Here is a 27,983-nt window from a genome sequence, read left to right on the forward strand (position 1 = left end):
TTGATCTTTAGCCCTGCACCTCTAATCTTGATAGGGCCTTAGCAAAAGAATCCCAACCTTTCAATAGTTTCTTCTCTTAAACTCGAGCCTTGCACCGTATTGAAATTCATTGCTAAGTCCTAATCCTATTAGGATTCTTGTTTAGTTGGTCATTAGTTTTAATGGTTGTAAGACTCTATTTCTAGTTTTATGCTATAAGAATTCTTAACTTTTAGTGGTGATAAATCTTATCCTTATTCTTTAGTAGTGATAAGTCTTATCCTAATCCTTTAGTAGTGATGAGTCTTATCCTTATTCTTTAATAGTGAGAAGTTTTATCCTTATTCTTCAGTAGTGATAAGTTTTATCTTTTAGTAGGTATTGAATTTGAGGAGGAATCAAATTTAAAGGGACCTTTGGTGTCTTTCTTGTGTGGCTTGAGAAAAATGAGAATGGCATAAGAAAACAGAGAAAGAGAGAGAGTAAGAGTTGTTCTCCTTGGTTAAGAGTGAGAGAGAGTCTTTTTATTTGGCTCATTCTTTTTAATAAAGTATTTTTCTCTCTCCTAATTAGTTTTCTTTTAGTATCTCTTTTTTATTATTTGTTTGGTATTTATTCTAGATCTTGTGCCGGCACGGTCGTATAGCGTACCCCTCTACACACCATGGGTCTTACGCTGATTCTCACCAACAAGAAAATTGAGAACAATCTCAAAGAAGAGCATTATTATTATTTCTTAATTGAAAAAAAAATGTAGGAGAAATATTTATAAGAGGGATATCCTAAAAGCTAACGAGCCTTTTCTAATACATGTAGGGTATGGTTTGCTTAAAAAACAAAAGTCAAATGCCAAATAATATAAAATAGTATACAACAAAGGAAACCTTAATCTTAGGATTAGGAGCTTCCCATGATTGCCATCTTTCCCCTGCTACTAATCTTGAACTTTATGGTGAAACCATGGTTAATTTGATGGGGAAAAACAAAAGTTTTTAATGCTCACAGAGGTATACTGCACTCGAGCAAAATACATACATAACCCAACCCAACTTGGCTGTTCAAGTTCATCCTAATCCTAAAGAAATAATAGAAATGAACTCATAAAAGCTCCAGGTTTTTCAGAGAAGGACTAGCCTTTAAATATATATGATGCAGGCTAACTGGCCCTGTTTTGGCCCGATGGCTTGAAAAGCTAAGAATCCAGGGCTTGGCCAAAGCCTTGTGCCCTCCGGTCATCGTCGCGCTAGGTTGGTCTTAAGCCTATGGTCTATTATGAGTTTGACTTACGCCGAGGCCTGACTTGGCTGGATTTGACACGCTATATGTAGCGTTTTGGGCATGGATCATTGTCGGTTTTGCCTTGAACCTAATCTATTTACACCCAACTTTATGCATGACCTTGGCCCTCCCTGATGCCAATTTCTATTTATTTATCATTTACAAACAATAATAGCTATTGCTTAGCAGTATTTGAATTCGGAATAGCTATCCCTACTCAAATGAGGAGGAGGAGGAGGAACATCTTTCTTCGGTTTAACAGACTTGGGGGAAAGTTCTTCGGTTTAGCCATCGGACCACATCCATCTTTCTAACTAAACAATAATCTTTTTTTTGTTCATTCTTCAAATTACACTAGTGGAGACTCCTTCTGGCTAATGAAGATACTACTTCAGTCTTTTCATTCATTCTAAGTGCACCCTTCTTATCCCTTTTCATTGAACGAACCAAATTCACTGATACGAGAGTGAGGTTGGCTAGATTTAACCGTTTGAAACCACTTTCTGACTAGGTAACATGTGAAAAAAGCTATTTGATGTTTGGTTTGAAAAATTCAAGAATAATAAAAAAATAATGATAAAAGTGGAAACCATAACAAAATAGGAGATGGAGGTACTATCAACCTAATTAACTTTATTTTACCCTCTCTTATGAAATAAAATTACATAGGTTAAGTATCTTTTTCATATTTTTACCAAAAAAATATTATCGACCATTTTTAGGGCGCATGGAAGTGGAATGTGATAGTGGCGCGATCTTGTTACTTGCAACTAGAAGCGCCGTTGTAATATATCGTGGTGTTTGAGATTTTGGAAGTTGGTATTGGTGCAGTCGTGCAGAGGTAAAATGAATATATTGTGAAGGCAAAGGTTATATTTTTGCATTTGATTTTGGCAAATAATTGGGGCTCCACATTGTCATGTGAAAGAGTTTTGAAATGAGATGTGATGAATTTGTGCTAGCCAGGAGCGGGATTCGACACCTTTTAACTTGAAACCTCGATACCTTGAACCTTGAACCCAACAAATGGTTGGTCAAAACCAACCTCTTTCAAACCAATCCATTCAAAGCCGCGGAGGAGAAGAAGTTTCATCGGAGAGTCGTTGGCGGCTCAAAAGTGTCCCCTCCCCTAAGATGGGGTCGACGGACACGAGACGAGTCAATTATTCCACGCGGAACACAAGCCAAATTAATTTTTCTTAGGAAGAATATTTAGAGAGTCCTTCTAAGCTTGAGTGCATCATATGATGACAGAATCGATCGAGTCCAGACCGTGCGATCTACACCGTCCAGTTATCGGAGCGACTCCGCGTTCTCTTCCGCCAATGAGGAAAGAGGCCATTTTGTTGGTAGAGCATGCCTACATTAACACACGAATAGACGAACAATTCTGAAACAAATCAGGACTAGTATTCTAGAACTTCTTCTCATTGTGGGGGGCCGCCCGTCTTAGCACGTGATTTGTTAGCCATTAAGCATACGCGAACCCTGATTCGTCAGCTCATTCGTCAGATCTTAAGCTAATGCGGTATTTGCTTGTGAGGGGGGAACGTGGCGAAGGCCCCAGGGAGGTTCCAACATTCTTTCCGCCCGTAACGACGGTCCGAAAATGCCATTGCTGATATGTCGTAATAACAGAAATGCCATACAGTGTAACGTTACTGCAAGGATATCGCTGGTGTTATCATTTTTTTTTGGGGTAAAACGAGGGGCATTTTCTTCCCTATTCTTCTATAAATAGCAACGAGCCCAAGAAACCTGGCATCGGTCTTCGCGGTCCGTTTATTCCCGCGCGAGAGGTGGGGAGAGCGCCATCGGTCTTCGAGCCTTGTTTTCCTCTTCCAAATATCCCTGGCGATGGATCTCTCTGAGAAATATCGCCAATCGCTCCTTCCGAGCTTCCTCTACTCCTCATCGGCCACCAAGACCCTCGGCGTCGAGAGAGTCTTGAGCCGGAACGCTGGATCGCCGGCGCCTCTGCCGTCAAATGACGGCGCATCGCCGGCATCGTTCCTCATCCAGGCCCCGAGCGAGCCCGGGAAGATCGCTATGTACTCGCCAGCGTTCTACGCCGCCTGCACCGCCGGCGGGATGGCCTGCTGTGGGCTCACCCACACGGCCGTCACGCCGCTCGATCTCGTCAAGTGTAACATGCAGGTGAGCACGATCTATTTTGTTGGGGCCTCTGATCCGGATATGGAGCGTTGGATTCCATTTCTTTGGGATTCTTAAGGGATCCTTGTTGGATTGTCGATTTCATTGGACTATCGATTTTTTTTTCGTTAGTTCTAGGCTGCATATGAAGTTTTTCCCCATTTTTCTTCGTTTGAACTTTGTTGGTATGCTTTTAGAATAGATGAGTTTGTGTTCTGGCTCTTCGGAGGTCTGGATCTACATCTATAAACATCGCTTTTCTTATTTTCCTTCGTTTGACCGATTGCTGTTCTTTGGTTATGGATTTATGGATCTGCACCTATTGATTGTTTTATCCTAATTGTTGTCTGCTTTGGTTTTGAATGTATTTGAAGTTATTTCTTGGAATTAAAATTAGAATCGTGCTTTTGATTTGTTGGAAGTTCTTTGCCTTTATTACATCCTTTGCTTGTTCCATTTTCAAGGATTATCTTGCCTGTTGATGGCTACAGTTGTTGGGAATTTGAAATTTTTATATCAACGTGTTAGTATGGTCTCTTTGGATTCGTGTTTTGACATTGGCTGTCAGACTTCGGTATGTGCATTTGATAGGAAATCAGATCGATATGTCAAATATTCCTCTCCAGATCGACATGTCAAATATTTCTCATGAATCAAAAATATAAGTTAATATGCTAATTCCTATAATAGCTCCATAATTTTATCACATATTCTACTTTTAGTAGCCCTTATCATATATTTATTAATCATATAAAATATATTATAACAAAATAATAATATATTTATCAATATATTAATTATTAATATATTCTATAAAATTATATTTATTACTCTTATAAATTATTAATCCTATAAAAATATGTTATTTTTCATTATAAAATTAATATTTTTATTTATACTTATAATAAATTTTTTAATACTAATAATTATTTTGATTAGAAAAATAAGGTAAATAGGAGTAATATTATTAAATATTTTCATTATATAAATATAAAATATAATAATATATTCCTACTATAATTTAAAATTACCCTTCAATAATAATATGATAATAATATGATTAGTAATATATTATAATATAATATATATCATTAATATAATATATAATATCAACATAATATATATATATATATATATATATATATATATATATATATATATATATATATATATATATATATATATATATATATATATATATATATATATATATATATATATAACATTGACATAATATATTGATGGTATATTGATATATCATTTTTTTGCTAAATTGAGGGGTTTTTTTGTCTTTAACTTTTAACCCAGGATCACTGCCCTGGGGTGATCTTGGATTTCCGACCTCAAAGACGGGTATCCCATCACCGGATTGGGCGGTGATTTGAGGAGTAGAGGTGATTTAGGATCACCGTGGTGCAACCAAACGCGGTAATCTCATCACTTCCACCCACATCACCCTTGATCCTGGAACGATTACCCCATACCAAACGCCCTCTTAAGGTTATTGGGACGCTTTCTGTTTTCAATGTACGTCCGAGTTTGTCCCATTTCTGGATAATAGCACTTACTGATTCCAAAGGTTGTTGGGAAGTTGAAATCTTCCTTGATGAGTGGCTGAATAATATATTTTGCTTGTGTTTTGACCATTTCTATTGGGTTTCTGATATGTGTATTTTGATATGAATACAGTTGCCTATATTAAATATTGCCTTCCATCGATTCAGATGGATGATTTCTTTTCTTTTCTTTTTTCCCCTGTAAAGGATGAGGTACATTTCAATTTAGTGTTTATAGATTGATCCACTTGACATTTAGTTTTTGTTGGTATTTTCAGATTGACCCAGCTAAGTACAAAAACATCACATCAGGATTTGGTGTCTTGCTTAGAGAGCAGGGGTTGAGAGGTTTGTTCAGGGGCTGGGTGCCGACCCTGCTTGGTTACACTGCCCAGGGGGCATGCAAATACGGGTTCTATGAGTTCTTCAAGAAGTATTACTCGGATATTGCTGGACCTGAGTATGCTGCCAAGTACAAGACCTTGATCTACCTTGCTGGGTCTGCTTCTGCTGAAGTGATTGCTGATGTCGCTCTCTGCCCCATGGAGGCAGTTAAGGTGAGAGTCCAGACACAGCCAGGGTTTGCTAGGGGTTTGAGTGATGGATTTCCGAAGTTTGTCAGATCTGAAGGTTATCTGGGGTATGATCTTTTCTTATTCCTGCTTCTCAATTTCTTCCTTCATTGTTCTTGCTTTTCTTATTGTAATTTGTTCTTATGTAGTTGTGCTGAAATGCAGATTGTATAAAGGATTGGTTCCACTTTGGGGGCGTCAGATTCCTTGTAAGCAGATCTTCCTTTTTTCCATTTATAGATGCTGGTTGACCTCTAGCTTTTTTTTTGGTTCTGCTTGATTCTATTATATATGCAAGCTGTGTTTTTTATGCAGTTTGTGAAGTGCTGATGTCTGGAAATACTTTCATAATTGTAAAAGTCTGGGTGCATGTGTAGTTCCTAGTTCTTTTGATTATCGAAATGCTGGCTAGTTAAGCTGGTCAACTTGACAAGAGTAATTTAGATGCTTTAAAATTGATTTAACTGATTAATTTAAAAAGTTTGTTAAGGCTTTACATGTAATTTATTATAGGAAGATATCTTATTTTATAAGATGCTTAAGTGCACACACTTTCCATGATTGTGTTGTTTTCCATGAATGTGTTATTTTCAAATGAAAATGTTTTTTTGTTGTTTTGTGTGTTTTCTACAAATATGGTTCTATGATTCTAGCAAGATCAACTATATTCAAGAGAGAAATATGGTACGGATTTTGTCTTTAATATTCGAGTTTCATAGGCTTTCTAATTTTGCTTTGATTTTCACTGGAATATCCCATATCAAATGCTGCTTTAGAATTTTAAACATCAGCAAAAAATTTCTTTGGTAGCTCAGCTGATTTTCATTTGCCTTTTTCTTTATCCCATCTCACTTCAAGGATTGTTAGCTTTCACACTAAATGCATGACCGAAGCAAGTTTTAGCTTTTCCTATATAAGTTGCTTTTAAAGAAATTTTCTTTATTAATGTAAATTACTTTCATATGAGGTATGCATGAATGTAAAAAAAACTGATACTGAGGTAAATCAAATTCTCACCAAGGGCAATGACAAAATTTGGCTGATAAGTGAGTTGACAATTGGATTCGAGCCTTACTTTCTTGTGAACGTTGATTTGCATGCATGTCTTTTCCTGTGTGCACTTGTTTGTGAGGACAAGTGTGCTAGGCATTTTAGGATAGCCCTTCTTCCAAGCAAGGGAACATGCAAGAGTTATGTTGCTATGATATGGTATGCCGTACCGTACCATATCGGACGGTACCGGTATACTGTACCATACCGGTTTGGTACTTGTACTAGTGGCGTAGCGATCCTCGGTACGCCAAAAAAAAAAATCTCGTACCGTACCGACACTAGGCTAAAGTAGCAACAGTACGGGGTCTGGTACCAGCTATAATCATCCATATTGAACTTTTTAGCACCAGAGTATATATGTATGTATGTAGATGACAAGTTTTTTTCGAACTTTATGCTCAAAGGCCTTTTGCATAGTTCATACATATAACTCTATTTTTCCTTTTTGGATTCCTTTTTTTTCCTTCTACTTGTTGCGGTCTACCCCTACATTGATGCACATAGTTCTTCTTAAAATCTGTTCATGATTATCAAGATTTTATGTGTGCATATATCAATTCGTCCTCTCTGCTTGAGTCTTCTCCTGTTTGATTTTAAATGGAGTTGCACTCCAATGAAGTGGTGTACACATTCAACTTTGAGGCACTTGCTGTCCACTCTCCATACAAGTGCCGATGTTATTAATCTTATTTCAGTTGCCCCTTATTTTGCAGAAAAACAAAATAGTTTTTATTATGGCTGACAATGTTTACTTTTTTGGTTGATTGACACCTGATTTGCTTGCCAAACTTGTGACGGTTGTTTCATTTGATTCATCATGCATGTTTCCATGTGTTAAGAAGCTTGAGGGCTTGTATGTTGTGTCAAAAGTAATGCGACTTCCTTTTTAACAACTTTACTGATTATAGCTTTCATGTGTTGGCACATATTCTTCACCAACTATCTTAAATGTCTTGCAAAGCTCAGAAGAAATACTATCTCTAATGCACTGTGAACTAACTACAAATTTTGCCTTTGGTTTTCACCTTTTCGTTGTAATCTATGTTTCATTTCTTATGCACATAATTCTTCTTGAAATCTGATTGTGGTTTCAAGACTTGAAATGTGCATATAGCAAATAATCATCTATGCTTGAGAGTTCCCCACTTGATTTTGCGTGGAGTTCTACTCCAATGAAGTGGCCAACATACTATAAACCACCCAGGCATCTTTTGGCCGCTAATTTTGTCATCTCTCTTTGCATATGCCTTGGTTATTGGGCATTACCTGAGATGCTTCTATTTTTTTTTTCCTTTTCTCATGATGAGCACTCTTCCCATCTGTATATTGTCAATTAAAACAGGGCATATTTAATATATTTATGTTAGCAAGATTTTCCTTTGCTTGTCTCAGTTTGTATCAAGATGCACTTTCCCTACTTTTGGAATTAAAATGTGTATCTATTGTTTCATGACTACAATTTCTGCGAAAACCAGTTTAGTTTATGTGCATTCGTTTCCGTCTGCTTATGTAGCATACAAAGCACAGAAAATCTGGCAACTTTGTTGGTGTCTTGTTTATTTACTAGATCTGGGAAATGAGGTCCATGTTCCTATTGACATGAATGTGCTCTTGGTAGCTTCTGCTCATAATATTGCTAATAATTTTACAAGTAGTTGAGACATAATAAAATTATGGCCTGAATTTGTTGGAAAAAGTTGTATTTCAATCAAAAGTTTATAATGCCAATATAAAAGGATAAATAACAAGGCCGTTTGCTTTTTTTTCTTCTGTTTATTCAAATGCTTAATGATGCTTGTGGTCTATCTCGAGGGTACATAGCAACTTATATGACACATTTGTAATTGAATTGCATATGCAGATACTATGATGAAATTTGCATCTTTTGAAAATATTGTTGAGCTTCTCTACAAATATTCAATTCCCACTCCAAAGGAACAGTGTAGCAACACACTACAGCTAGGAGTGAGCTTTGCTGGAGGTTATATCGCTGGAGTCTTCTGTGCTGTTGTCTCACACCCAGCCGACAACCTTGTCTCGTTCCTTAACAATGCTAAGGGTGCCACCGTTGGGGATGTAAGTCTTGTACAGTTAGTTCGTATTTATCATGCATAATTTTGATCCACTATATTTTTTTTATGTATTTGTTTTTATTATTGTTGTTCTTTTATTTGATTAGGCTGTGAAGAACCTTGGGCTGTGGGGTCTTTTCACCCGTGGGCTTCCTCTTCGTATAGTTATGATTGGCACACTGACTGGAGTACAATGGGGAATTTATGATGCATTCAAAGTCGCGGTTGGCCTGTAAGCACCTCTTACAATCTTATCCCGCCCTCATTGTAAGATATGCTGCAGTACTATAGTATTAAAGATCAAGTCCTAATAGTTTAAATCTTTTGCAGGCCAACCACAGGTGGAGTTGCTCCCGCCCCAGAGCTCGCCCAGCTGAAAGCTGGTGCATGATTTTCTACACACATTAAATAACAGATTTGTAACATTTTGTCCATTTTGGACGGCAGTGTAATATTTGTCTTGAAGCAAGACATTGTTTGTTTTGATATTTTTGGGGATGGTTTTGATTGCGCATCCCTTGGGCCTGCGAGACTCATCGGACAGGTGAAAGATAGAATTTGGCATGATAGCAACTGAAAGGATATTGAGATATAAATCTCTTTTGTACTTTGACTCAGCCATTATACTCCAAATTTCAGGAAGGATTTCATGGTAATTTCATTCCTTGTAATTGTTGTTACTTCTTTATCCGAATTCCATTTACCACACAACTTTTAAAGTTGGGGAATGAAGATGTATTGTCAGTCAAAACTAAGCATCAAGGTGCAATGATGGGAAGCAGCAGAGTGAAGAATCCAAGGGAATGCAAAATATTTGAGTTACGATGATAGAATGGAGGCAAAAAGCGTTGAACGTAGAACAAGCAATATAGCATCAGAGCTCCATATCTCAGTATGTATAATAGAGAATAAAGGCCTGAAATAAGAGTGTGCAGTGAAAACATTAACAACAGTGTTAACCGCCACAAGGGAGGCAGAGCAAAGATGAGGAATTTTTGTGAAACGCAAGCATCACACCTTAGTACAAGCCCTTCGGAAATTAGAGAAGCATGTTTCAAAAGAATGTGAACAAAAGATTATGAAAGAGATCTGCTCGGTGAGGCATCTCATGCTTCTCACACTAAGTCTCATGTCCTAAGCACAAAAGCTATGATCCAAGTTAAAAACTCCAGAGGAGAAACCAAAGCAGGATCAAACCCAAACTGGCTCTGACATCAACCAAACATGCATCAGGACCTAAAACAACAATTGTTATTCCCATATGCTAGAAATGTGATTCAATAGAGAAGCAAGTTGCATGTCAAGCTACTGCTCACAATGTAGACAGACTTCTTAATGCTCTTCTTGCAATGGTGGTCAAAAGACATCCTTGGATCAGTATGGGTAGAGGTCATCATTCCAAGTAAAAGATGAATAGGTGACATGGTGAAAAACAAATAAATGTCAAAATGAAGTCAGCAGCAGAAAAATAACTTGTGAAAGGAATTCATGACACTAACATCAACAAAAGGAACAATATAAATTCTTTTCATTGCGATCGACATGTCATCATAGATGCATTTTTATACTAACAGACCAGATTTGGATCCATCAAGATTTACATAAATCTTGATGATTATTTCAAAGGCTATGCTGAACATGATAAACCAGACAAGCAAGCATCAAACACTTGATAGTCTAAAAGAGAAACAAGAACTCGTAATATATTAACAAAGGGTCAATGAAGTCCTTGATTGACACAAAAGAGTCACTTGAAATAACCAAGATTAAATATATATTAACTTCTGAAATGAGATGACAACTTAAATATTAACACAGGAAGAACGTTCCATGTATTATCTAGTATGAAATTCCAGGGAAAAGCATAAAAATTGGAGAAAATTAAGATCATAAGTTTTTTTATAAGAAAAAGAAAAGGCCACGGGACAATGGAAGAGCATCGTAATATATCGTGGTGTTTGAGATTTTGGAAGTTGGTATTGGTGTAGAGGTAAAATGAATATATTGTGAAGGCAAAGGTTATATGTTCGCATTTGATTTTGGCAAATAATTGGGGCTCCAAATTGTCATGCTAAAGAGTTTTGAAATGAGAAGTGATGAATTTGTGCTAGCCAGGAGCGGGATTCGACACCTTTTAACTTGAAACCTCGAGACCTTGAGCCCACAAATGATTGGCCAAAACCAACCTCTTTCAAACCAATCCATTCAAAGCCGCGGAGGAGAAGAAGTTTCATCGGAGAGCCGTTGGCGGCTCACAAGTGTCCCCTCCCCTAAGATGGGGTCGACGGACACGAGACGAGTCAACTATTCCACGTGTAACACAAGCCAAATTAATTTTTCTTAGGAAGAAAATTTATAGTCCTTCTAAGCTCGAGTGCATCATAGGATGACAGAATCGATCAAGGCCAGACCGCGCGATCTACACCGTCCAGTTATCGGAGCGACTCCGCGTTCTCTTCCCCAGGGAGGTTCCAACATGGGTGGTTCTATATACACCCCCCCCTATTGCTAAGGACACCCCCCAAAAACCAAAAAAAAAATACCCAAACTAACCTTTAGTGTAATTACCATATTGCCCTTGAAATTTTCTCATACACCCCCCCCCCCCCTTCCTCCTCCTCCGTTTCGTTTTGAAAAGAAAAAAAAAAACACCCCTCAAACCCCCCTTAAACCCCTCGATCCATTTACAACGTTTAGGCGATCTTTGAAGGAGATTTAAGCCCCATTCGAAGCATGGACAAGCAACTAGTGATTTGGGACGAAGAATCGGCCGCAAAAGTACGTGTTCCACCTTGTTTCGAAATTTTTTTTTTTTTCACGGTTCGTGCTCCGTTCGGCACTAGATCGCCGAACAAAAGGCTTCTGTTCGGCTGAACAGTGCCGAACAGAAGCCTTCTGTTCGGCAACCCTCAACCGAACAGATCTCCGGCACTGTTCAGCCGAACAGAAGCCTTTTGTTCGGCGATCCAGTGCCGAACGGAGCACGAACCGTGAAAAAAAAAAATTTCGGGAGAAGCCGGCGAGGTGTTCGGAGATCGGGAGAATGCCGGCGACGAGAGGGAGAAGGGGGAACGAGGGGGTTTTGGGCGTTGGCGAGGTGTTTTGGAGGGGAAGAGCGGGGGGGGGGGGGGGGGGGTTTGGGGGGTGTAGAGAGCAATTTAGGTGAGAGGGTGGGGAGGGTGGGGGATAATTTAGGAATTTTTAATTTTTTAGGGGTGTCCTTAGCAAATGGGGGGGTGTAGAGAGTATTTAATTTTTTTTTTAATTTTTGGGGGGTGTCCTGAGCAATGGGGGGTGTATATAGAACCACCCTTCCAACATCCGCTCCACCCGTAACGATGGTCCGAAAATGCCATTGCTGAGATGCCGTAATAACAGAAATGCCATACAGTGTAACGTTACCGCAAGGATATCGCTGGCGTTGTCATTTTTTTTTTGGGGTAAAACGAGGGGCATTTTCTTACCTATTCTTCTATAAATAGCAACGAGCCCTAAAAACCTGGCCGGTCTTCGCTGCCCGTTCGTACCCACGCGTGAGGTGGGGAGAGCGCCATCGATCCGAACCCTAACCCTGATCTTCGAGCCTTGTTCTCCTCTTCCAAAAATCCCTAGCGATGGATCTCTCTGAGAAATCTCGCCAATCGCTCCTTCCGAGCTTCCTCTACTCCTCATCGGCCACCAAGACCCTCGGCGTCGAGAGAGTCTTGAGCCGGAACGCTGGATCGCCGGCGCCTCCGCCGTCAAATGACGGGGCATCGCCGGCATCGTTCCTCATCCAGGCCCCGAGCGAGCCCGGGAAGATCGCTATGTACTCGCCGGCGTTCTACGCCGCCTGCACCGCCGGCGGGATCGCCAGCTGTGGGCTCACCCACACGGCCGTCACGCCGCTCGATCTCGTCAAGTGTAACATGCAGGTGAGCACGATCTATTTTGTTGGGGCCTCTGATCCGGATATTGGAGCGTTGGATTCCATTTCTTTGGGATTCTTAAGGGATCCTTTTTGGATTGTCGATTTCATTTGACTATCGATTTTTTTTTTCTTTAGTTCTAGGCTGCTTATGAAGTTTTTCCCCATTTTTCTTCGTTTGAACTTTGTTGGTATGCTTTTAGAATATATGAGTTTGTGTTCTGGCTCTTTGGAGGTCTGGATCTACATCTATAAACATCGCTTTTCTTATTTTCCTTCGTTTGACCGATTGCTGTTCAATATGGAGTTGGAAATATGATATATCTTTGGCTGATCTGTTCTTGCTTTTGGTTTCCTTGAATTAAAAAGAAAATTAAAGCGGTAGATCTGAAACCTGACTCTTTGGTTAGGGATTTATGGATCTGCACTTATTGATTGATTTATCCTGATTGTTGTCTGCTTTGGTTTTGAATGAATTTGAAGTTACTTCCTGGAGTTAAAATTAGAATCGTGCTTTTGATTTGTTGGAAGTTCTTTGCCTTTATTACATCCTTTGCTTGTTCCATTTTTCAAGGATTATCTTGCCTGTTGATGGCTACAGTTGTTGGGAATTTGAAATTTCTTATATGAACGTGTTAGTATGGTCTCTTTGGATTCGTGTTTTGACATTGGCTGTCAGACTTCGGTATGTGCATTTGATAGGAAATCAGATCGATATGTCAAATATTCCTCTCCAGATCGACATGTCAAATGTTTCTCTCCTTAAGGTTATTGGGACGCTTTCTGTTTTTAATGTACGTCCGAGTTTGTCCCATTTCTGGATAATAGCACTTATTGATCCCAAAGGTTGTTGGGAAGTTGAAATTTTCCTTGAGCTTGTGTTTTGACCATTTCTATTGGGTTTCTGATATGTGTATTTTGATATCAATACAGTTGCCTATATTAAATATTGCCGTCCATCGATTCAGATGGATGATTTCTTTTCTTTTCTTTTCTCCCCTGTAAAGGATGAGGTACATTTCAATTTAGTGTTTATAGATTGATCCACTTGACATTTAGTTTTTGTTGGTATTTTCAGATTGACCCAGCTAAGTACAAAAACATCACATCAGGATTTGGTGTCTTGCTTAGAGAGCAGGGGTTGAGAGGTTTGTTCAGGGGCTGGGTGCCGACCCTGCTTGGTTACAGTGCCCAGGGGGCATGCAAATTTGGGTTCTATGAGTTCTTCAAGAAGTATTACTCGGATATTGCTGGACCTGAGTATGCTACCAAGTACAAGACCTTGATCTACCTTGCTGGGTCTGCTTCTGCAGAAGTGATTGCTGATGTTGCTCTCTGCCCAATGGAGGCAGTTAAGGTGAGAGTCCAGACACAGCCAGGGTTTGCTAGGGGTTTGAGTGATGGATTTCCGAAGTTTGTCAGATCTGAAGGTTATCTGGGGTATGATCTTTTCTTATTCCTGCTTCTCAATTTCTTCCTTGATTGTTCTTGCTTTTCTTATTGTAATTTGTTCTCATGTAGTTGTGCTGAAATGCAGATTGTATAAAGGATTGGTTCCACTTTGGGGGCGTCAGATTCCTTGTAAGCAGATCTTCCTTTTTTCCATTTATAGATGCTGGTTGACCTATAGCTTTTTTTTTGTGGTTCTGCTTGATTCTATTATATATGCAAGCTGTGTTTTTTATGCAGTTTGTGAAGTGCTGATGTCTGGAAATACTTTCATAATTGTAAAAGTCTGGGTGCATGTGTAGTTCCTAGTTCTTTTGATTATCGAAATGCTGGCTAGTTAAGCTGGTCAACTTGACAAGAGCAATTTAGATGCTTTAAAATTGATTTAACTGATTAGTCTAAAAAGTTTGTTAAGGCTTTACATGTAATTTACTATAGGAGGATAACTTATTTTATAAGATGCTCAAGTGCACGCACTTTCCATGATTGTGTTGTTTTCCATGATTGTGTTATTTCAAATGATAATGTTTTTTTTTGTTTGTGTGTTTTCTACAAATATGGTTCTACATTTCTAGAAAGATCAAATATATTCAAGAGAGAAATATGGTAAGGATTTTGTCTTTAATATTCGAGTTTCATAGTTTTTCTAATTTTGCTTTTAATTTCACTGGAATATCCCATATCAAATGCTGCTTTAGAATTTTAAGCATCGACATAGAATTTCTTTGGTAGCTCAGCTGATTTTCATTTGCCTTTTTCTTTATCCCATCTCACTTCAAGGATTGTTAGCTTTCACACTAAATGCATGACCGAAGCAAGTTTTAGCTTTTCCTATATAAGTTGCTTTTAAAGAAATTTTCTTTATTAATGTAAATTACTTTCATATGAGGTATGCATGAATGTCTGATGAAAAACTTTAGCTAATCATTTGTTACATAAGGGGAGAGGAGGAAAGATGTTGTTACAAGCATCATTTAGAATGTGCATCTACGGAGGTTGAAAGGATACTATTTATTACTCTTCTTTCTCCTTTGTGTTGTATTGATAGGTTAACTTCCTCTTTTCTCTTGTGTAAGCACCAAATATGAAAAAAAAAAACTGATACTGAAGGTAAATCAAATTCTCACCAAGAGCAATGACAAAATTTGGATGATAAGTGAGTTGACAATTGGATTCGAGCCTTACTTGTGAACCTTGATTTGCATGCATGTCTTTTCTTGTGTGCACTTGTTTGTGAGGACAAGTGTGCGAGGCATTTTAGGATAGCCCTTCTTCCAAGCAAGGGAAATGCAAGAGTTATGTTGCTATGACATGGTATGCCGTACCGTACTATATCGGACGGTACCGGCGTATTGTATCATACCGGTTCGGTACTGGTACCGGTGGTGTACCGACCCTCGGTTCGTCCAAAAAAACTGCGTACCGTACCGACACTAGGCTAGTGTGGCACCAGTACGGGTCCGGTACTGGTACTGCAAACCTTGTGCTATAATCATCCATATTGAACTTTTGAGCACCAAAGTATATATGTATGTATGTAGATGACAAGTTTTTTTTGAACTTTATGCTCAAAGGCCTTTTGCATAGTTCATACATATAACCCTATTTTTTCCTTTTTGGATTCCTTTTTTTTTCCTTCAACTTGTTGCGGTCTACCCCTACATTGATGCACATAGTTCTTCTTGAAATCTGTTCATGATTATCAAGATTTTATGTGTGCATATATCAATTCATCCTCTCTGCTTGAGTCTTCTCCTGTTTAATTTTAAATGGAGTTGCACTCCAATGAAGTGGTGTACACATTCAACTTTGAGGCAGTTGCTGTCCACTCTCCATACAAGTGCCGATGTTATTAATCTTATTTCAGTTTCCCCTTATTTTGCAGAAAAACAAAATAGTTCTAATTATGGCTGACAATGTTTACTTTTTTGGTTGATTGACACCTGATTTGCTTGCCAAACTTGTGATGGTTGTTTCATTCGATTCATCATGCATGTTTCCATGTGTTAAGAAGCTTGAGGGCTTGTATGTTGTGTCAAAAGTATTGCGACTTCCTTTTTAACAACTTTACTGATTATAGCTTTCATGTGTTGGCACATATTCTTCACTTAATATCTTAAATGTCTTGCAAAGCTCAGAAGAAATGCTATCTTTAATGCACTGTGAACTAACTACAAACTTTGCTTTTGGTTTTCACCTTTTCGTTGTAATCTATGTTTCATTTCTTATGCACATAATTCTTCTTGAAATCTGATTGTGATTTCAAGACTTGAAATGTGCATATAGCAAATAATCATCTATGCTTGAGACTTCTCCACTTGATTTTGCGTGGAGTTCTACTCCAATGAATTGGCCAACATACTATAAACCACCCAGGCATGCCCATCTTTTGGCCACTAATTTTGTCATCTCTCTTTGCATATGCCTTGGTTATTGGGCATTACCTGAGATGCTTCTATTTTTTTTCCTTTTCTCATGATGAGCACTCTTCCCATCTGTATATTGTCAATTAAAACAGGGCATATTTAATATATTTATGTTAGCAAGATTTTCCTTCGCTTGTCTCAGTTTGTATCAAGATGCACTTTCCCTACTTTTGGAATTAAAATGTGCATCTATTGTTTCATGACTACAATTTCTGTGAAAACCAGTTTAGTTTATGTGCATTAGTTTCCGTCTGCTTATGTAGCATACATAGCACAGAAAATCTGGCAACTTTGTTGGTGTCTTGTTTATTTACTAGATCTGGGAGATGAGGTCCATGTTCCTATTGACATGAATGTGCTCTTGGTAGCTTCTGCTCATAATATTGCTAATAATTTTACTAGTAGTTGAGACATAATAAAATTATGGCCTGAATTTGTTGGAAAAAATTGTGTATTTCGATCAAAAGTTTATAATGCCAATATAAAAGGATAAATAGCAAGGCCGTTTGCTTTTTTTTCTTCTGTTTATTCAAATGCTTAATGATGCTTGTGGTCTATCTCGAGGGTATATAGCAACTTATATGACACATTTGTATTTGAATTGCATATGCAGATACTATGATGAAATTTGCATCTTTTGAAACTATTGTTGAGCTTCTCTACAAATATTCAATTCCCACTCCAAAGGAACAGTGTAGCAAGACACTACAGCTAGGTGTGAGCTTTGCTGGAGGTTACATCGCTGGAGTCTTCTGTGCTGTCGTCTCACACCCAGCCGACAACCTTGTCTCGTTCCTTAACAATGCTAAGGGTGCCACCGTTGGGGATGTAAGTCTTGTACAGTTAGTTTGTATTTATCATGCATAATTTTGATCCACTATATTTTTTTTATGTATTTGTTTTTATTATTGTTGTTCCTTTATTTGATTAGGCTGTGAAGAACCTTGGGCTGTGGGGTCTTTTCACCCGTGGGCTTCCTCTTCGTATTGTTATGATTGGCACACTGACTGGAGCACAATGGGGAATTTATGATGCATTCAAAGTCGCGGTTGGCCTGTAAGCACCTCTTACAATCTTATACCGCCCTCATTGTAAGATATGCTGCAGTACTATAGTATTAAAGATCAAGTCCTAATAGTTTAAATCTTTTGCAGGCCAACCACAGGTGGAGTTGCCCCCGCCCCAGAGCTCGCCCAGCTGAAAGCTGGTGCATGATTTTCTACAGACATTAAATAACAGATTTGCGACATTATTTTGTCCATTTTGGACGGCAGTGTAATATTTGTCTTGAAGCAAGACATTGTTTGTTTTGATATTTTTGGGGATGGTTTTGATTGCGCATCCCTTTGGCCTGCGAGACTCATTGGACAGGTGAAGATAGAATTTGGCATGATAGCAACTGAAAGGCTATTGAGAAATAAATCTCTTTTGTACTTTGGCTCAGCCATTATCCTCCAAATTTCAGGAAGGATTTCATGGTAATTTCATTCCTTGTAATTGTTGTTACTTCTTTATCCGAATTCCATTTTGTAAGCACCTTTGGCAGCCAGAAGCCTGAGAGGGTACGTAGAAGGTTTTGGTCACAACACATTTCCTCCTGTCAAGCTATCAGAACTTGAGGTTCTTCTAGCTGTAGCGTTCCTTTAGCAGCCTCAATTGCTTCCAGCCTCGATGCTTAGACCCCCCTGGTCTATCTGCATGGACTTGGGGGTTTCGTCCAAACTGTGGCTTCTCGTGTCATGGTAAGTAGTGTGGACTTGCATGTACTGGGTTGTGCATCGGAACTCTGATTGCGTGGTTTAAGAGGCTTGGTTTATAATGATGCTAAATGACTGTTAAAGCCTTGGAGGACTGCAAGCATATCCAACAAATTTGTTAGTTGGACCTTTTACGGGTTTCTCTTGCTTCATGCAGATACGAGCGGAAGTATTTTGTCTAGCCCCTGTTTTTTAGCACGATTGCTGCTGTTTACGATGGCAAGCTGTGATTTGCAATCGAGAAGCAGCTTGCTGTAGAAATAATGATATCTAAGTTTATCTGAACTGCATCGCATATATTGAGAAGTACGTTTGGTTGAGGGGAGCGAGCTTGAAGGCATGGTGCCGAATAGTTATTTCCAAAGAAATAAAAATGAATGATACTTTTTATAATCAATTTATTAACTGGAATTGTATGGTTCCGACATCCTAGTCTTGAACTTAGGGGTTCATGTTCTAGTTTTTCTAAGAACACTTATGCAGGTTTCAAGATCAACTATTGAGGCAAAAATCAGACTATTAAAAGACTACTATTTTCCGAAATAAATAAACAAATAAATAAAGTTATAGTCGTTCCTTATCAATGAAACTAAATTTTCTCTGAAGGCAGACAAGTACTCTGACTGAAGCATGAATAAACATGACATAAGCTCATTTATCCAACAATCTGGGTTACTTTCGTGTATATGGCTGTTGCGTGGATAAACTATTTGACATCACATACATTGTACAGAAGTTCTTAAACCCATGGAGTAGCATTCCAGGTGTAGTGGCTGCTTTTCATGCCATGCATTTTAATGTTTGTATGAGTTTGCAACTTCGCTGACCAAATGGTTTCTAAATGGAAGATAATACAGCAGAACAGCCACGATGGCAAAATACACAACTCATGTCATAATTTTAGTACCTGCATCTAGCCAAAACCTCACAACTCATAAAACCAGACAATGTTTTCTACTTCTTCTGTCCCGCCCCCCCATCATTGTCATCCACAATAATGGTAAAAGGCGCCTCCTTATTTGCCTGCATAATCTGGATATCTTTTGCTATTGCTACAGCAGAATCGCCTCGCTTTATTATACTCTCGAGTACTGCCACCTTTTCTAGTAATAGTCCAACATTTGAATTGGCAGAACTGACCAAATTATCTGCTGTCTTCAGGGCGGCACATAGCTAGGATACAAGCAAGAATAATCAGGTGGGTTTTAACAAAGAAAGAAGAAATTAATGCACAGAACAGATCATTCTTAGGAGAAACAATTATCGCACCTTTAGTGTTAGATCTGTCCACGAGTGGTCAGTCCCTGCTAATGACTCAATCAACTGACCGTAGTTTTCCTGATGCACACAAAAGCAGGAGATCTTTCTATTTATTTTGAAGACATCGAAACAAATAAAAGATATGATGCTGAGCTGTTTGCAAAGAATGCATATAAACCAGGCATTGCACAATTTTAATGACAATGCAAAATGTCCAAACCACTTGTTCAAGCTAAAAGATATTTATGGTTCCCAAGACATAACTGTCCTGGTTGAAATACATTGATGAAGGTTGATGTAAGGTTTGACAATGACTGCAAAATGGAAAGTAAAATATGCACATGAAAAGAAGCATCATCCTATCATCAATTTGGAAATCAGTTATATAATCGTACTTCACCTCCACCATTGACAATGTCTTGTCCTCCAACTGATCATCTGCAGGTTACCGTGCCACCATGAATAGCAAAACATAGATTTCACATTGTGCTGAAACATCTCCCCTGAACTTAAATAGGTCAACAATGTTGAAGACCCAGGAACTGCGTATATCAATCATAAGATAGTCATTGGTGCCTTCTTTGTGATGAAAAATGACCAGTACTTCTGTCAATCCAACTTGTAGGCCTGTCTTGAAATGCACCAAGACCTCATCGCTAATAGCAAAGATCCTCCCTCGCCTATGCTTATTTGCTGCCTCAATTTACCTGGCATAGCTTAATCATAGTTTTTCCAACACTTCCTTTTGGGCCACGAATGTTTGGGATATGAGCATCAGTATCAGCATCGGGATAGCACTTTTCCTTTTATGGCATACTATCAAGAAGATATGGATTGTTATGACCATAAAAAGACTTAAATGCGGGTTTGTTTAATCACATTTCATGATTTTGTTATAGGCAAATTCAGCTTGTGGCAGGATCACATGAATCAGATCCCATTGTTACCTAAACTATGATTGACCACCTCTGTTTGGCCATTTGTATGGGGCAATATGTGTTGCTGACTTGTAGAATACTCCCAATCTTAGACCACAAAGTTCTCCAAACATGACTCAAAATCTAGTGTTCCTATTAGACACAAAAACTATTCAGATAATTCCACTATATAAAATGCAAGAAATAAAATAATCGATTCAGTTAATGTAATTGTAGCCATAGAAATTGAAACAACTCTCCTAGCTGTTGTGGGCTGTCCTGAGGCAAAGTCCTGGTAGCATCCTTCCAAGGAGAGCCACGAATTGAACATGCATATACTTGTATACTGTGATTATCTTTAAGAAACAAGTATAAGGCGATCAACATGCCAAGCAACATCGCTCCACATCTTACCCAAAACAATCATTCTTCTACAAGTGCTAGGGTCTTCTGTCAAACAAATGACCTCCCATCCCATAATATGCAACTAATTGGTGAGAACCCCTCAACAAGCTCTTGTGATGGATAGTTGTGCAACTCCGAAAAGAAATGCATCTTGGACAACACAAGAAGCATTGGAGTTGATCCTTTTCAACTAGCAAGACTCCAATTTAGGACCAAAATACAGATCACTGGAATATTGTTCCTGGACAATCAGAAAAGCCATCTAAAGCAAGGTCCCTAACAAGAAAATTTACTGTTTAATACATTGTCTATGTGGCCCAGGACCACAAAATTGTACCTAAGATTGAACACATAATCCTGTAGAAACGTCTCTTTTGATGACTTATTTATAATGAACTGGAGTTAAAATAGTGTAGTGTCTCATGGTCAAGATTCAGGTAATATCCTTCTGGATCAGGTGACACCTCCAATATTTGAGAACTTGAGTGAAAACAAAACTGACTTGTATTTCAGGTATCTGTAGTGTGCATCACTCAACTTCTTGCTAATATAAGCCACAAGGTATCATTCCTAAAAGTAGCAACAATACCCACATCGGAGCATCAGGGTCTATCTCAAAAACCTGAAAAATCTGAAAGTGCTAGAACAGAAGCATTAACCATCTTGATTTTAATGAGATTGAAGCTATTCTCAGCTTTAGGAGCACACGTGAGCATGCGATTTTGGATGCAGTCAGCAAGAGAGACAACCATGAAACTAAAATTGTGAATAAATGGCTCATGGCTAATAAGATGAAGTAAATCCACAAAAGCACCTCATATCACTAAGGGATCCAGGAACAAAGCCAACTTTACAAGGTCAACTTTAATTCCATCCACAAACATGATAGACCTCTAGAAGTTTAACTACTCAGTGCACTCCTTGAGGTTCATAGAAAACTTATTTTACTTCAAGATTTCCTATTTATGCAAAATGTGTTTCAAGAGAGACATCAAGAGGATATCATCAAGATATACAAGAACAAATACTCTAGCGAAGGGATGTAGGACTTGGTTTGCCGCATGTATGAAACAGCTAAACAAATTAGGCAAACCAAAGGCATGATTAGTCTAAGTAATCTCATTGACAGCACAATTATCAAAGCAGATTCTGCAAGTCCTATATTTTCTTCAGATTAGGGAGTGTAAGGATAGCATAAGGACACATTCTCACGAATATTTCCCTTCACAACAGCTCTATGACATAGTGATGCAATTCCTGATACTTTGTTGGATCATGCAATTTTATCACTATATGAAAATGGGAATATTTTCCACAATACCCTAAATCTATTAAATGGTGTCCTCACTCAATCCTAATCTTCATGTCCAGCTATGCTAATCTCTCTCTCTCTTACTCCACCCCGCAGAAACTCTAATCCTAAAAACTCTTTAGCATTATCATTTCCACAACCCATGATCCTTCCCTCACAGTAACCATTTTCTTCCCAACAATTAGTAGTTAGTTAATATAGAGTTTTTAAATTTAGAATTTAATTAAGTTACTTTATATCCAAAACCATTGACAGCCAGGTGCTTTTGCATGTGCATCCTAGTTAATAAAAGATAAGTATGCTAAGCTTGAGCCCTGGACTAAGTTCATACAATGTTGGATGTCTCTATGTATGGAAGGCCATTAAGAAGTTCTATTGTGAGCAGCTCCCTATACTTCTATATTAGTAGTACTTGAACCTTAGGAGGAAACAAGTACCCTCAACTTCCTCCATGGCCATGAGGGTGTAAGCTAATCGGCTTGGCTTGCATGCATCTTTGAATTGGCTCTAGATAAGAAATGTAGGCATGTTCTTCCACTCTAATTAAATTGAAAAGGCATTGTCTTAGGCTTTTTGTACAACCTTTGGTGGCTTCAAAGCATTCTCAACAAAAATCCACTCCATCTCCATGCCATCCTTAATAAAGGGGGACATGTTCTCCTAGTCATGTTATAGCTAATTGTTAAAAATCCAAGGAGAGACCAATCAAATGTGAAATATCATGAGTGAGGTAACTGACTGCATCTATGCAGAATTGGAGTACACTTGATAATCACCCTGACAAGAAGTTTAGCCCCTTTGAATCAAAGAAATGATGAATGCTCCATTCACCTCTGAATTTTCAAATTGAGTTTGTTAACCCTTTCATAAAAGGTAAGGTTCTTGCTCATTATGATGGTGGATGAATTCCTAGTTGCAATGCAAGATATTGAGCCTTAATCGCTTATTGATGAATTCAAGGACCACAAGTACTCAAATGAATCATTAAGACATTCCTAATGTTGTCTGTATTTAAGATGGCTTCAAGAACAAGTTCCTCAAGTTCCAACTTATGGCTTCATCATTCATTGCATGTTCGTCCCTCTAATACTCCACGTCTTCAACATCAGCACGATCCGCCAAATGTGTTTAAGGAGTGTATATTCTAAGTGGACACTTTCCTTATTGTTTTCCAACCATTCCACATATAAGGCTCTTAAAGGCATTATTTTATGTTTATAAAATAAAGGCATTATTTTAGGACCGAAGGCATAATTCCATGTCCTTTACTTACATCACTAACAAAAGCTCCAATAACAGGTTTAACTAGTGGTGAGATACAGTGGCCTCTATCAAAAGCAAGACCATGAGCAACCTTCTGGTTGACCCTTAATCTGTAATATCCATTTCATGAAATTGTTAGGTAAACGTCTCAGCCTTCGCTGCTCATTAATGGCATCATCAACATTAACCAACATATGTAAAGCTACCGACCTAGATCTAATCACTCGATCCCCCGCAATGTAACATGCACTGGCTTGCTCTTCATTCTGTTCAAGTACATTCTCGAGATCAGCAAGCAAAATTTAATGGGGCATTTCCTTCAAATTTATTTACCTCCATCAGACCAAAGAACTGCTGGAATATGATTACTTAGTCATCAGTAGGAAGTATTTTTTCCTCAGTTTCTTCATTTTAGGACAGTTTTCCACTTGCCTGCCTAACCAAATCTTATAGGATATATCAAACCATATTGGAGCAGTTCCCTTGAGCTTCACTGTAACTACTATTACTTTCTAGTCATCTACAAGTTCATGCACTGAAAACTCATCTAGATCCAAACAAACTTGATAATCATAATTTTGACTTTAATCCTGTAGTCCCAAGACTACTCTGAAGCTCCCGCTAACCTATTCTCTATCCCTTAACAGTGCTCCTCATAAGAGTCACAATCACAATCAAATCCATCAATAGTGGCAAGGTTTGACTATAAACCTAAGACATTAGCCTCTTGCTGGTCTCCTGCCTGTTGGATACAGTTTTTGGGCAGAATGCAATGCTCAGGGCCTCTCAGCTGTCAGATTAAGCCACCACAAACATTCAGTTAGCTGCCTCAACATAGCCTCGTGTTTATTTAAACAATCAAAAGTCCTTGGCTGGAAGCCTCCTTGATCAACGATTAATCCTTGATCAGCCATTAAAATGATGGAAGCATAAATTAAGGCCTAAGATACTCAAGACCATAAAATTACACAATCACTAGAAGCTTCTACAATGCAAAACGTGCAAACTATACAAAAATAATGAATAAAATGGGCTATGACCAAAATATGCTGTGACAGCATGTTAAAAATGCACAAATTCAACAAAAATAAATCAATAAAACAATCTACAATCAAAATATCTCTTAGGAGACCTGATAAAACAATCTCCAATCAATATTGCACTAAATCCAAAGATTAAGAAGTAACCTGTAGTACTTGAATTAAAAACCCAAGCCCTTTATTTTGTCCAAACTAAACTCTCAGACAACATGCAAAATTCTAAAATCTACATCTAAATCTGGAAAAAAAATCTTAAAACCCTCGAACAACCTGCTTTGAAAATATATCTGATGCAACTTAAGGTAGCTTGGGGAACTTGTGAGGCCTGATGTGAATCCCATTATGCAATTTTAAACAGAAGGTAACTGGGCCCACCAGATTTCAAATATTCAGGACAATTACACGTGCAACAATTAAAATGTTGGCATCCAGAAACCAACATGATCTAAACAAATAGCATGATCACAGCCAGTAAAAGTCTTATCACTCTGAACAATAACAGCCATTTAACAACCCAAGCAAAAACCAAATCCCAAACACTCAGCAGCAAGTAGATGATCCTATCAAGAAAAAATGAAGACCGCACAAAAACCCTAGTTGTAAATGTTTGGATTGCGAAAGAAGGAAACATTGCATAAAGGATAAAGAAAGGTAAAAGGGAAAGCAGATGCAACAACTAAGGAAAGATCTAACCAAACCCATGCTTACAACAAACTCTCATGCTCACAAGCTTTGTAAAGTAGTGGAAGATATGGAGATGACATGGGAACCATGCTATGGATAAGAACAAAGGAAGGGGGAGGGGGGAGATGAATAAGGAAGTAGAGAAAATAAGGAAAGCATAAGTGAGAGAAGAAGAATACAGAATAGAGATTGAGATGGTTGGGGTATAACAAAAAAAAAGAAGAATAGAGAAAGGGAAGGTTGGGATATTAGAATAAAGAAAGGAGGATGTTATGACTACAAAACTTGATGATTGACCAAGGTGAAGGGTAGTCATAAAAAATAATGACTAGGTAGACTGATTGAGATTAGGGTTTAGAATAGCCTGATCTTGATACTTGCTGCTTTAGGTTTCATTTTTATTTGATTTTAAAATCCTATGATCAGTATTTTGATTAGGTGCTCTACCGAAGACTATCGTGGGCTTGACTTAACTGTAACATATGGATGTAAACTTCATCCATAAGATAATGTCATCTCCTAACAAACAAAGATAAAGGAAAAAAGATTTTAAAAAAGACATGTAAAAATGATAAAAAGATCCTCATGAAGCCATGTAGTTCTGGTGATGTCAGCACCACTAATGGTGTATGTACCTTGGATAAAATTGAATTTTAAATTGGAAATGTGAAATCAATAATTAGAAGTTCAGAATATAAAAGCCCACATATACGAAGAACTAAAATAGAGGATTTAATATATAGTTTTAGTGTAGGTCTCAACCAATTTTCAAGGGCAAGAGCCCATCTTATTCTTTTTTTTAAAAAAAATCAGGGAGAATATATTCTATTATTATCTTGGATGCAATACAAAAGAAACAATGCAGATCTATCTGAAGGAACATGCATTAAGTGGATATGCACTTAGGGTTGTATGATCGTCAGACTTTGATGAGACAACATAAGATTGTTTTTTTTTTTGGCCCGTGGGCAGGGAGGTGACAAATTTGAGGCAAACAGAAGAAACTATTGGTTCAAATGTTGGACAATAGAAAGGTTCAATTATGTCAATTAAGCATCATGGGACCAAAAATGTTTTGCGGTATGCATGGTAAACCAAAAAAGTATAAGAGTTAAATGCCACTGCATGCATTAAAGGAAGTTTGAGAGGTCAACAATAAACAATAAGGTGACAAAAAATTGAGTTTACATGATATCAACATCTGAAACAAAATAAAAATGGAGCCTTCAGTTAGTAGTAGGGTCTCAGATATGTCTTGAAGGCTGAGAGAGCAAAAGAAGGGAAGACATCAGGGAAGTTTCATCAGACAGGAAATAAGGATTTTAGAAGACCTGAATGAATTGAGGAAAGCCCACGAAAAATATGATTAAATATGATTTTTAGTTATATTTCAAAAAATGAATATAATCATTGCTTGGATACTTGACCTTAATGAGATGGAATGCTAAACACGAGAAATTCCGAAACTCCAACAACCAACAGTACTTGGTGCTGCAATTGATACTTCATCAAATGAGCATCCAAAGAAGGTAAAGCTGATTTTTTCTTATAAAACAGTATAAAAGGTATGTGCTGAATTCAAGACCTTCTACCTAACATGATCCTCGCCCTTATTATCTGAGTTTAACACTTTTCCCATACCTTGCCACCACATGAAGATGCAAACAAAAAGAGTAAAGTCCAAGCATTAGATTGAAGCTGGCAATGCTAAAATACAGAAAATTCTCAAACCCTCAAGTTAGATGTCTCCATGTCACCTCCTATTCTCCTATACTAACAAATCAATTATGCGCTAGCAAGCTCTATAAATATTCCATCTCTAACAAAACCCTCAAAAAGCAACCCTGCTCTCACAAATTTCTATAGGTTCTGAAAAAATCCAAAACAGTCCTGGAGCAAAACTACTCTTCATTCTCCCTAACATGGCCAAATTACGATGCTAAAGGCCAGAACCCGTTCCTGAGTTTGAAACCTAAAAAGCTATAAATCTTTCCTGGAACTATATCAGACCGTTTGCTAGTTGGTTCAAATTCCATGAGGACCTGTTTGGCATCGTTGTTGTCGTTATTTTTTTCTCCACAAATTAGTGAAATACCAAACGTAGATTGATGTTGAAGATACCATTTGCACAAAACTTGCTATTCCCTGTCTTCATCAACGCACTTTTCTGAGAGCAATAAATCTTTGATTCCCAACGCTCTAGAGATTTTACAAACAATTTCGGAAAACAAAAGGGCTTCATCAAACATGTTGTTCAGTCTACTTCATTTGACATCTCAGGTTCTTGAAAACAAAATTAGAAAAAATAAAAAACCAAACGGGCCCTGAGTACAACAGAGGAGGGGGAAGAACAAAAGAAAGCATGCAACCCCGTCTTTAAAGACAATAGTTGAGGTTTTTGAGATCTTTGTCATCAATTATATTGTAGGTTAAGAAGGTACGAAGAGGGGGAGAGGGATGACCTGGAAAAGTTGGTGGAGATCGGATGGTCGGAGGGGGACAGGAGGAACCGCCGTCGGAGAGGAGGGAGGGAGGCTCTCGTCGCCGCCCCCATCACCACCGCCATCGTCGTCGGCTACGTCGCTCAGCAGATCGCCGATGCAGAGCAACGGGCCGCCCACTCCACGCATCTCTCTGGGTTGCTCCCGGTGTTCGGATTCTCTTTTTCTTTTCGTCTCCCTATCTCCCAAGGTCACAAATAACGCAGTTATCAGCAAATAACGGACCCCTCCAAAACTGCTGCAACAAAAATAACGGCCGTTATGTCCACCTCCTTTCTGGATATATTTGGAAGTAAAATAACTGCTATAACAGCTTTAGCACCGAGGCTGAGGCTTCTAAAACTCCATTTCTCAGTCAACTTTGTGAGTGTGCTTAGATCTAGATTTATCCCGACTGA

General features: G+C 38.2%; 3 protein-coding genes across 3 annotated transcripts; 2 read left to right on the top strand and 1 right to left on the bottom strand.

The window, feature by feature from the left end:
* Positions 1-3,011: 3,011 nt before the first annotated feature.
* LOC103712546 (mitochondrial phosphate carrier protein 3, mitochondrial-like) lies at positions 3,012-9,320 on the top strand. The gene is made up of 6 exons (XM_039134170.3): positions 3,012-3,414; positions 5,246-5,607; positions 5,705-5,748; positions 8,454-8,668; positions 8,772-8,896; positions 8,995-9,320. The coding sequence occupies exons 1-6, from the start codon at positions 3,115-3,117 to the stop codon at positions 9,053-9,055; spliced, it is 1,107 nt and encodes a 368-aa protein (XP_038990098.1). The 5' UTR covers positions 3,012-3,114; the 3' UTR covers positions 9,056-9,320.
* Positions 9,321-12,102: 2,782 nt separating this feature from the next.
* LOC103712522 (mitochondrial phosphate carrier protein 3, mitochondrial-like) lies at positions 12,103-17,889 on the top strand. The gene is made up of 6 exons (XM_008799063.6): positions 12,103-12,578; positions 13,650-14,011; positions 14,109-14,152; positions 17,060-17,274; positions 17,378-17,502; positions 17,601-17,889. Exons 1-6 carry the CDS (start codon positions 12,279-12,281, stop codon positions 17,659-17,661), a joined length of 1,107 nt encoding a protein of 368 aa, XP_008797285.3. The 5' UTR covers positions 12,103-12,278; the 3' UTR covers positions 17,662-17,889.
* Positions 17,890-18,939: 1,050 nt separating this feature from the next.
* On the bottom strand, positions 18,940-27,775 carry LOC103712520 (histone-lysine N-methyltransferase). Its single transcript, XM_008799062.6, has 3 exons — positions 27,547-27,775; positions 19,473-19,541; positions 18,940-19,376 (listed from the first exon to the last, which is right to left on the bottom strand). Exons 1-3 carry the CDS (start codon positions 27,712-27,714, stop codon positions 19,158-19,160), a joined length of 456 nt encoding a protein of 151 aa, XP_008797284.3. The 5' UTR covers positions 27,715-27,775; the 3' UTR covers positions 18,940-19,157.
* Between the last annotated feature and the right edge of the window lie 208 nt (positions 27,776-27,983).

The sequence above is a fragment of the Phoenix dactylifera genome, chromosome 15, assembly GCF_051530095.1.
Source record: "Phoenix dactylifera cultivar Ajwa chromosome 15, Ajwa_hap1_PhDact_Kaust_v1.1, whole genome shotgun sequence".
NCBI classification, from domain to species: Eukaryota; Viridiplantae; Streptophyta; class Magnoliopsida; order Arecales; family Arecaceae; genus Phoenix; species Phoenix dactylifera.

What these genes read in the sequence shown, in the direction of transcription:
- LOC103712522 (XM_008799063.6), top strand. Translation starts at nt 12,279, where the DNA reads ATGGATCTCTCTGAGAAATCTCGCCAATCGCTCCTTCCGAGCTTCCTC. An exon ending in TCGTCAAGTGTAACATGCAG is followed by an intron (nt 12,579 to 13,649) that starts GTGAGCACGATC and finishes TGGTATTTTCAG; the next exon opens with ATTGACCCAGCTAAGTACAA. An exon ending in TTCAAAGTCGCGGTTGGCCT is followed by an intron (nt 17,503 to 17,600) that starts GTAAGCACCTCT and finishes AATCTTTTGCAG; the next exon opens with GCCAACCACAGGTGGAGTTG.
- LOC103712546 (XM_039134170.3), top strand. Translation starts at nt 3,115, where the DNA reads ATGGATCTCTCTGAGAAATATCGCCAATCGCTCCTTCCGAGCTTCCTC. An exon ending in TCGTCAAGTGTAACATGCAG is followed by an intron (nt 3,415 to 5,245) that starts GTGAGCACGATC and finishes TGGTATTTTCAG; the next exon opens with ATTGACCCAGCTAAGTACAA. An exon ending in TTGGGGGCGTCAGATTCCTT is followed by an intron (nt 5,749 to 8,453) that starts GTAAGCAGATCT and finishes TTGCATATGCAG; the next exon opens with ATACTATGATGAAATTTGCA.
- LOC103712520 (XM_008799062.6), bottom strand. Translation starts at nt 27,714, where the DNA reads ATGCGTGGAGTGGGCGGCCCGTTGCTCTGCATCGGCGATCTGCTGAGC. An exon ending in ATCTCCACCAACTTTTCCAG is followed by an intron (nt 19,542 to 27,546) that starts GTCATCCCTCTC and finishes TGTGTGCATCAG; the next exon opens with GAAAACTACGGTCAGTTGAT. An exon ending in GGACAGATCTAACACTAAAG is followed by an intron (nt 19,377 to 19,472) that starts GTGCGATAATTG and finishes CTTGTATCCTAG; the next exon opens with CTATGTGCCGCCCTGAAGAC.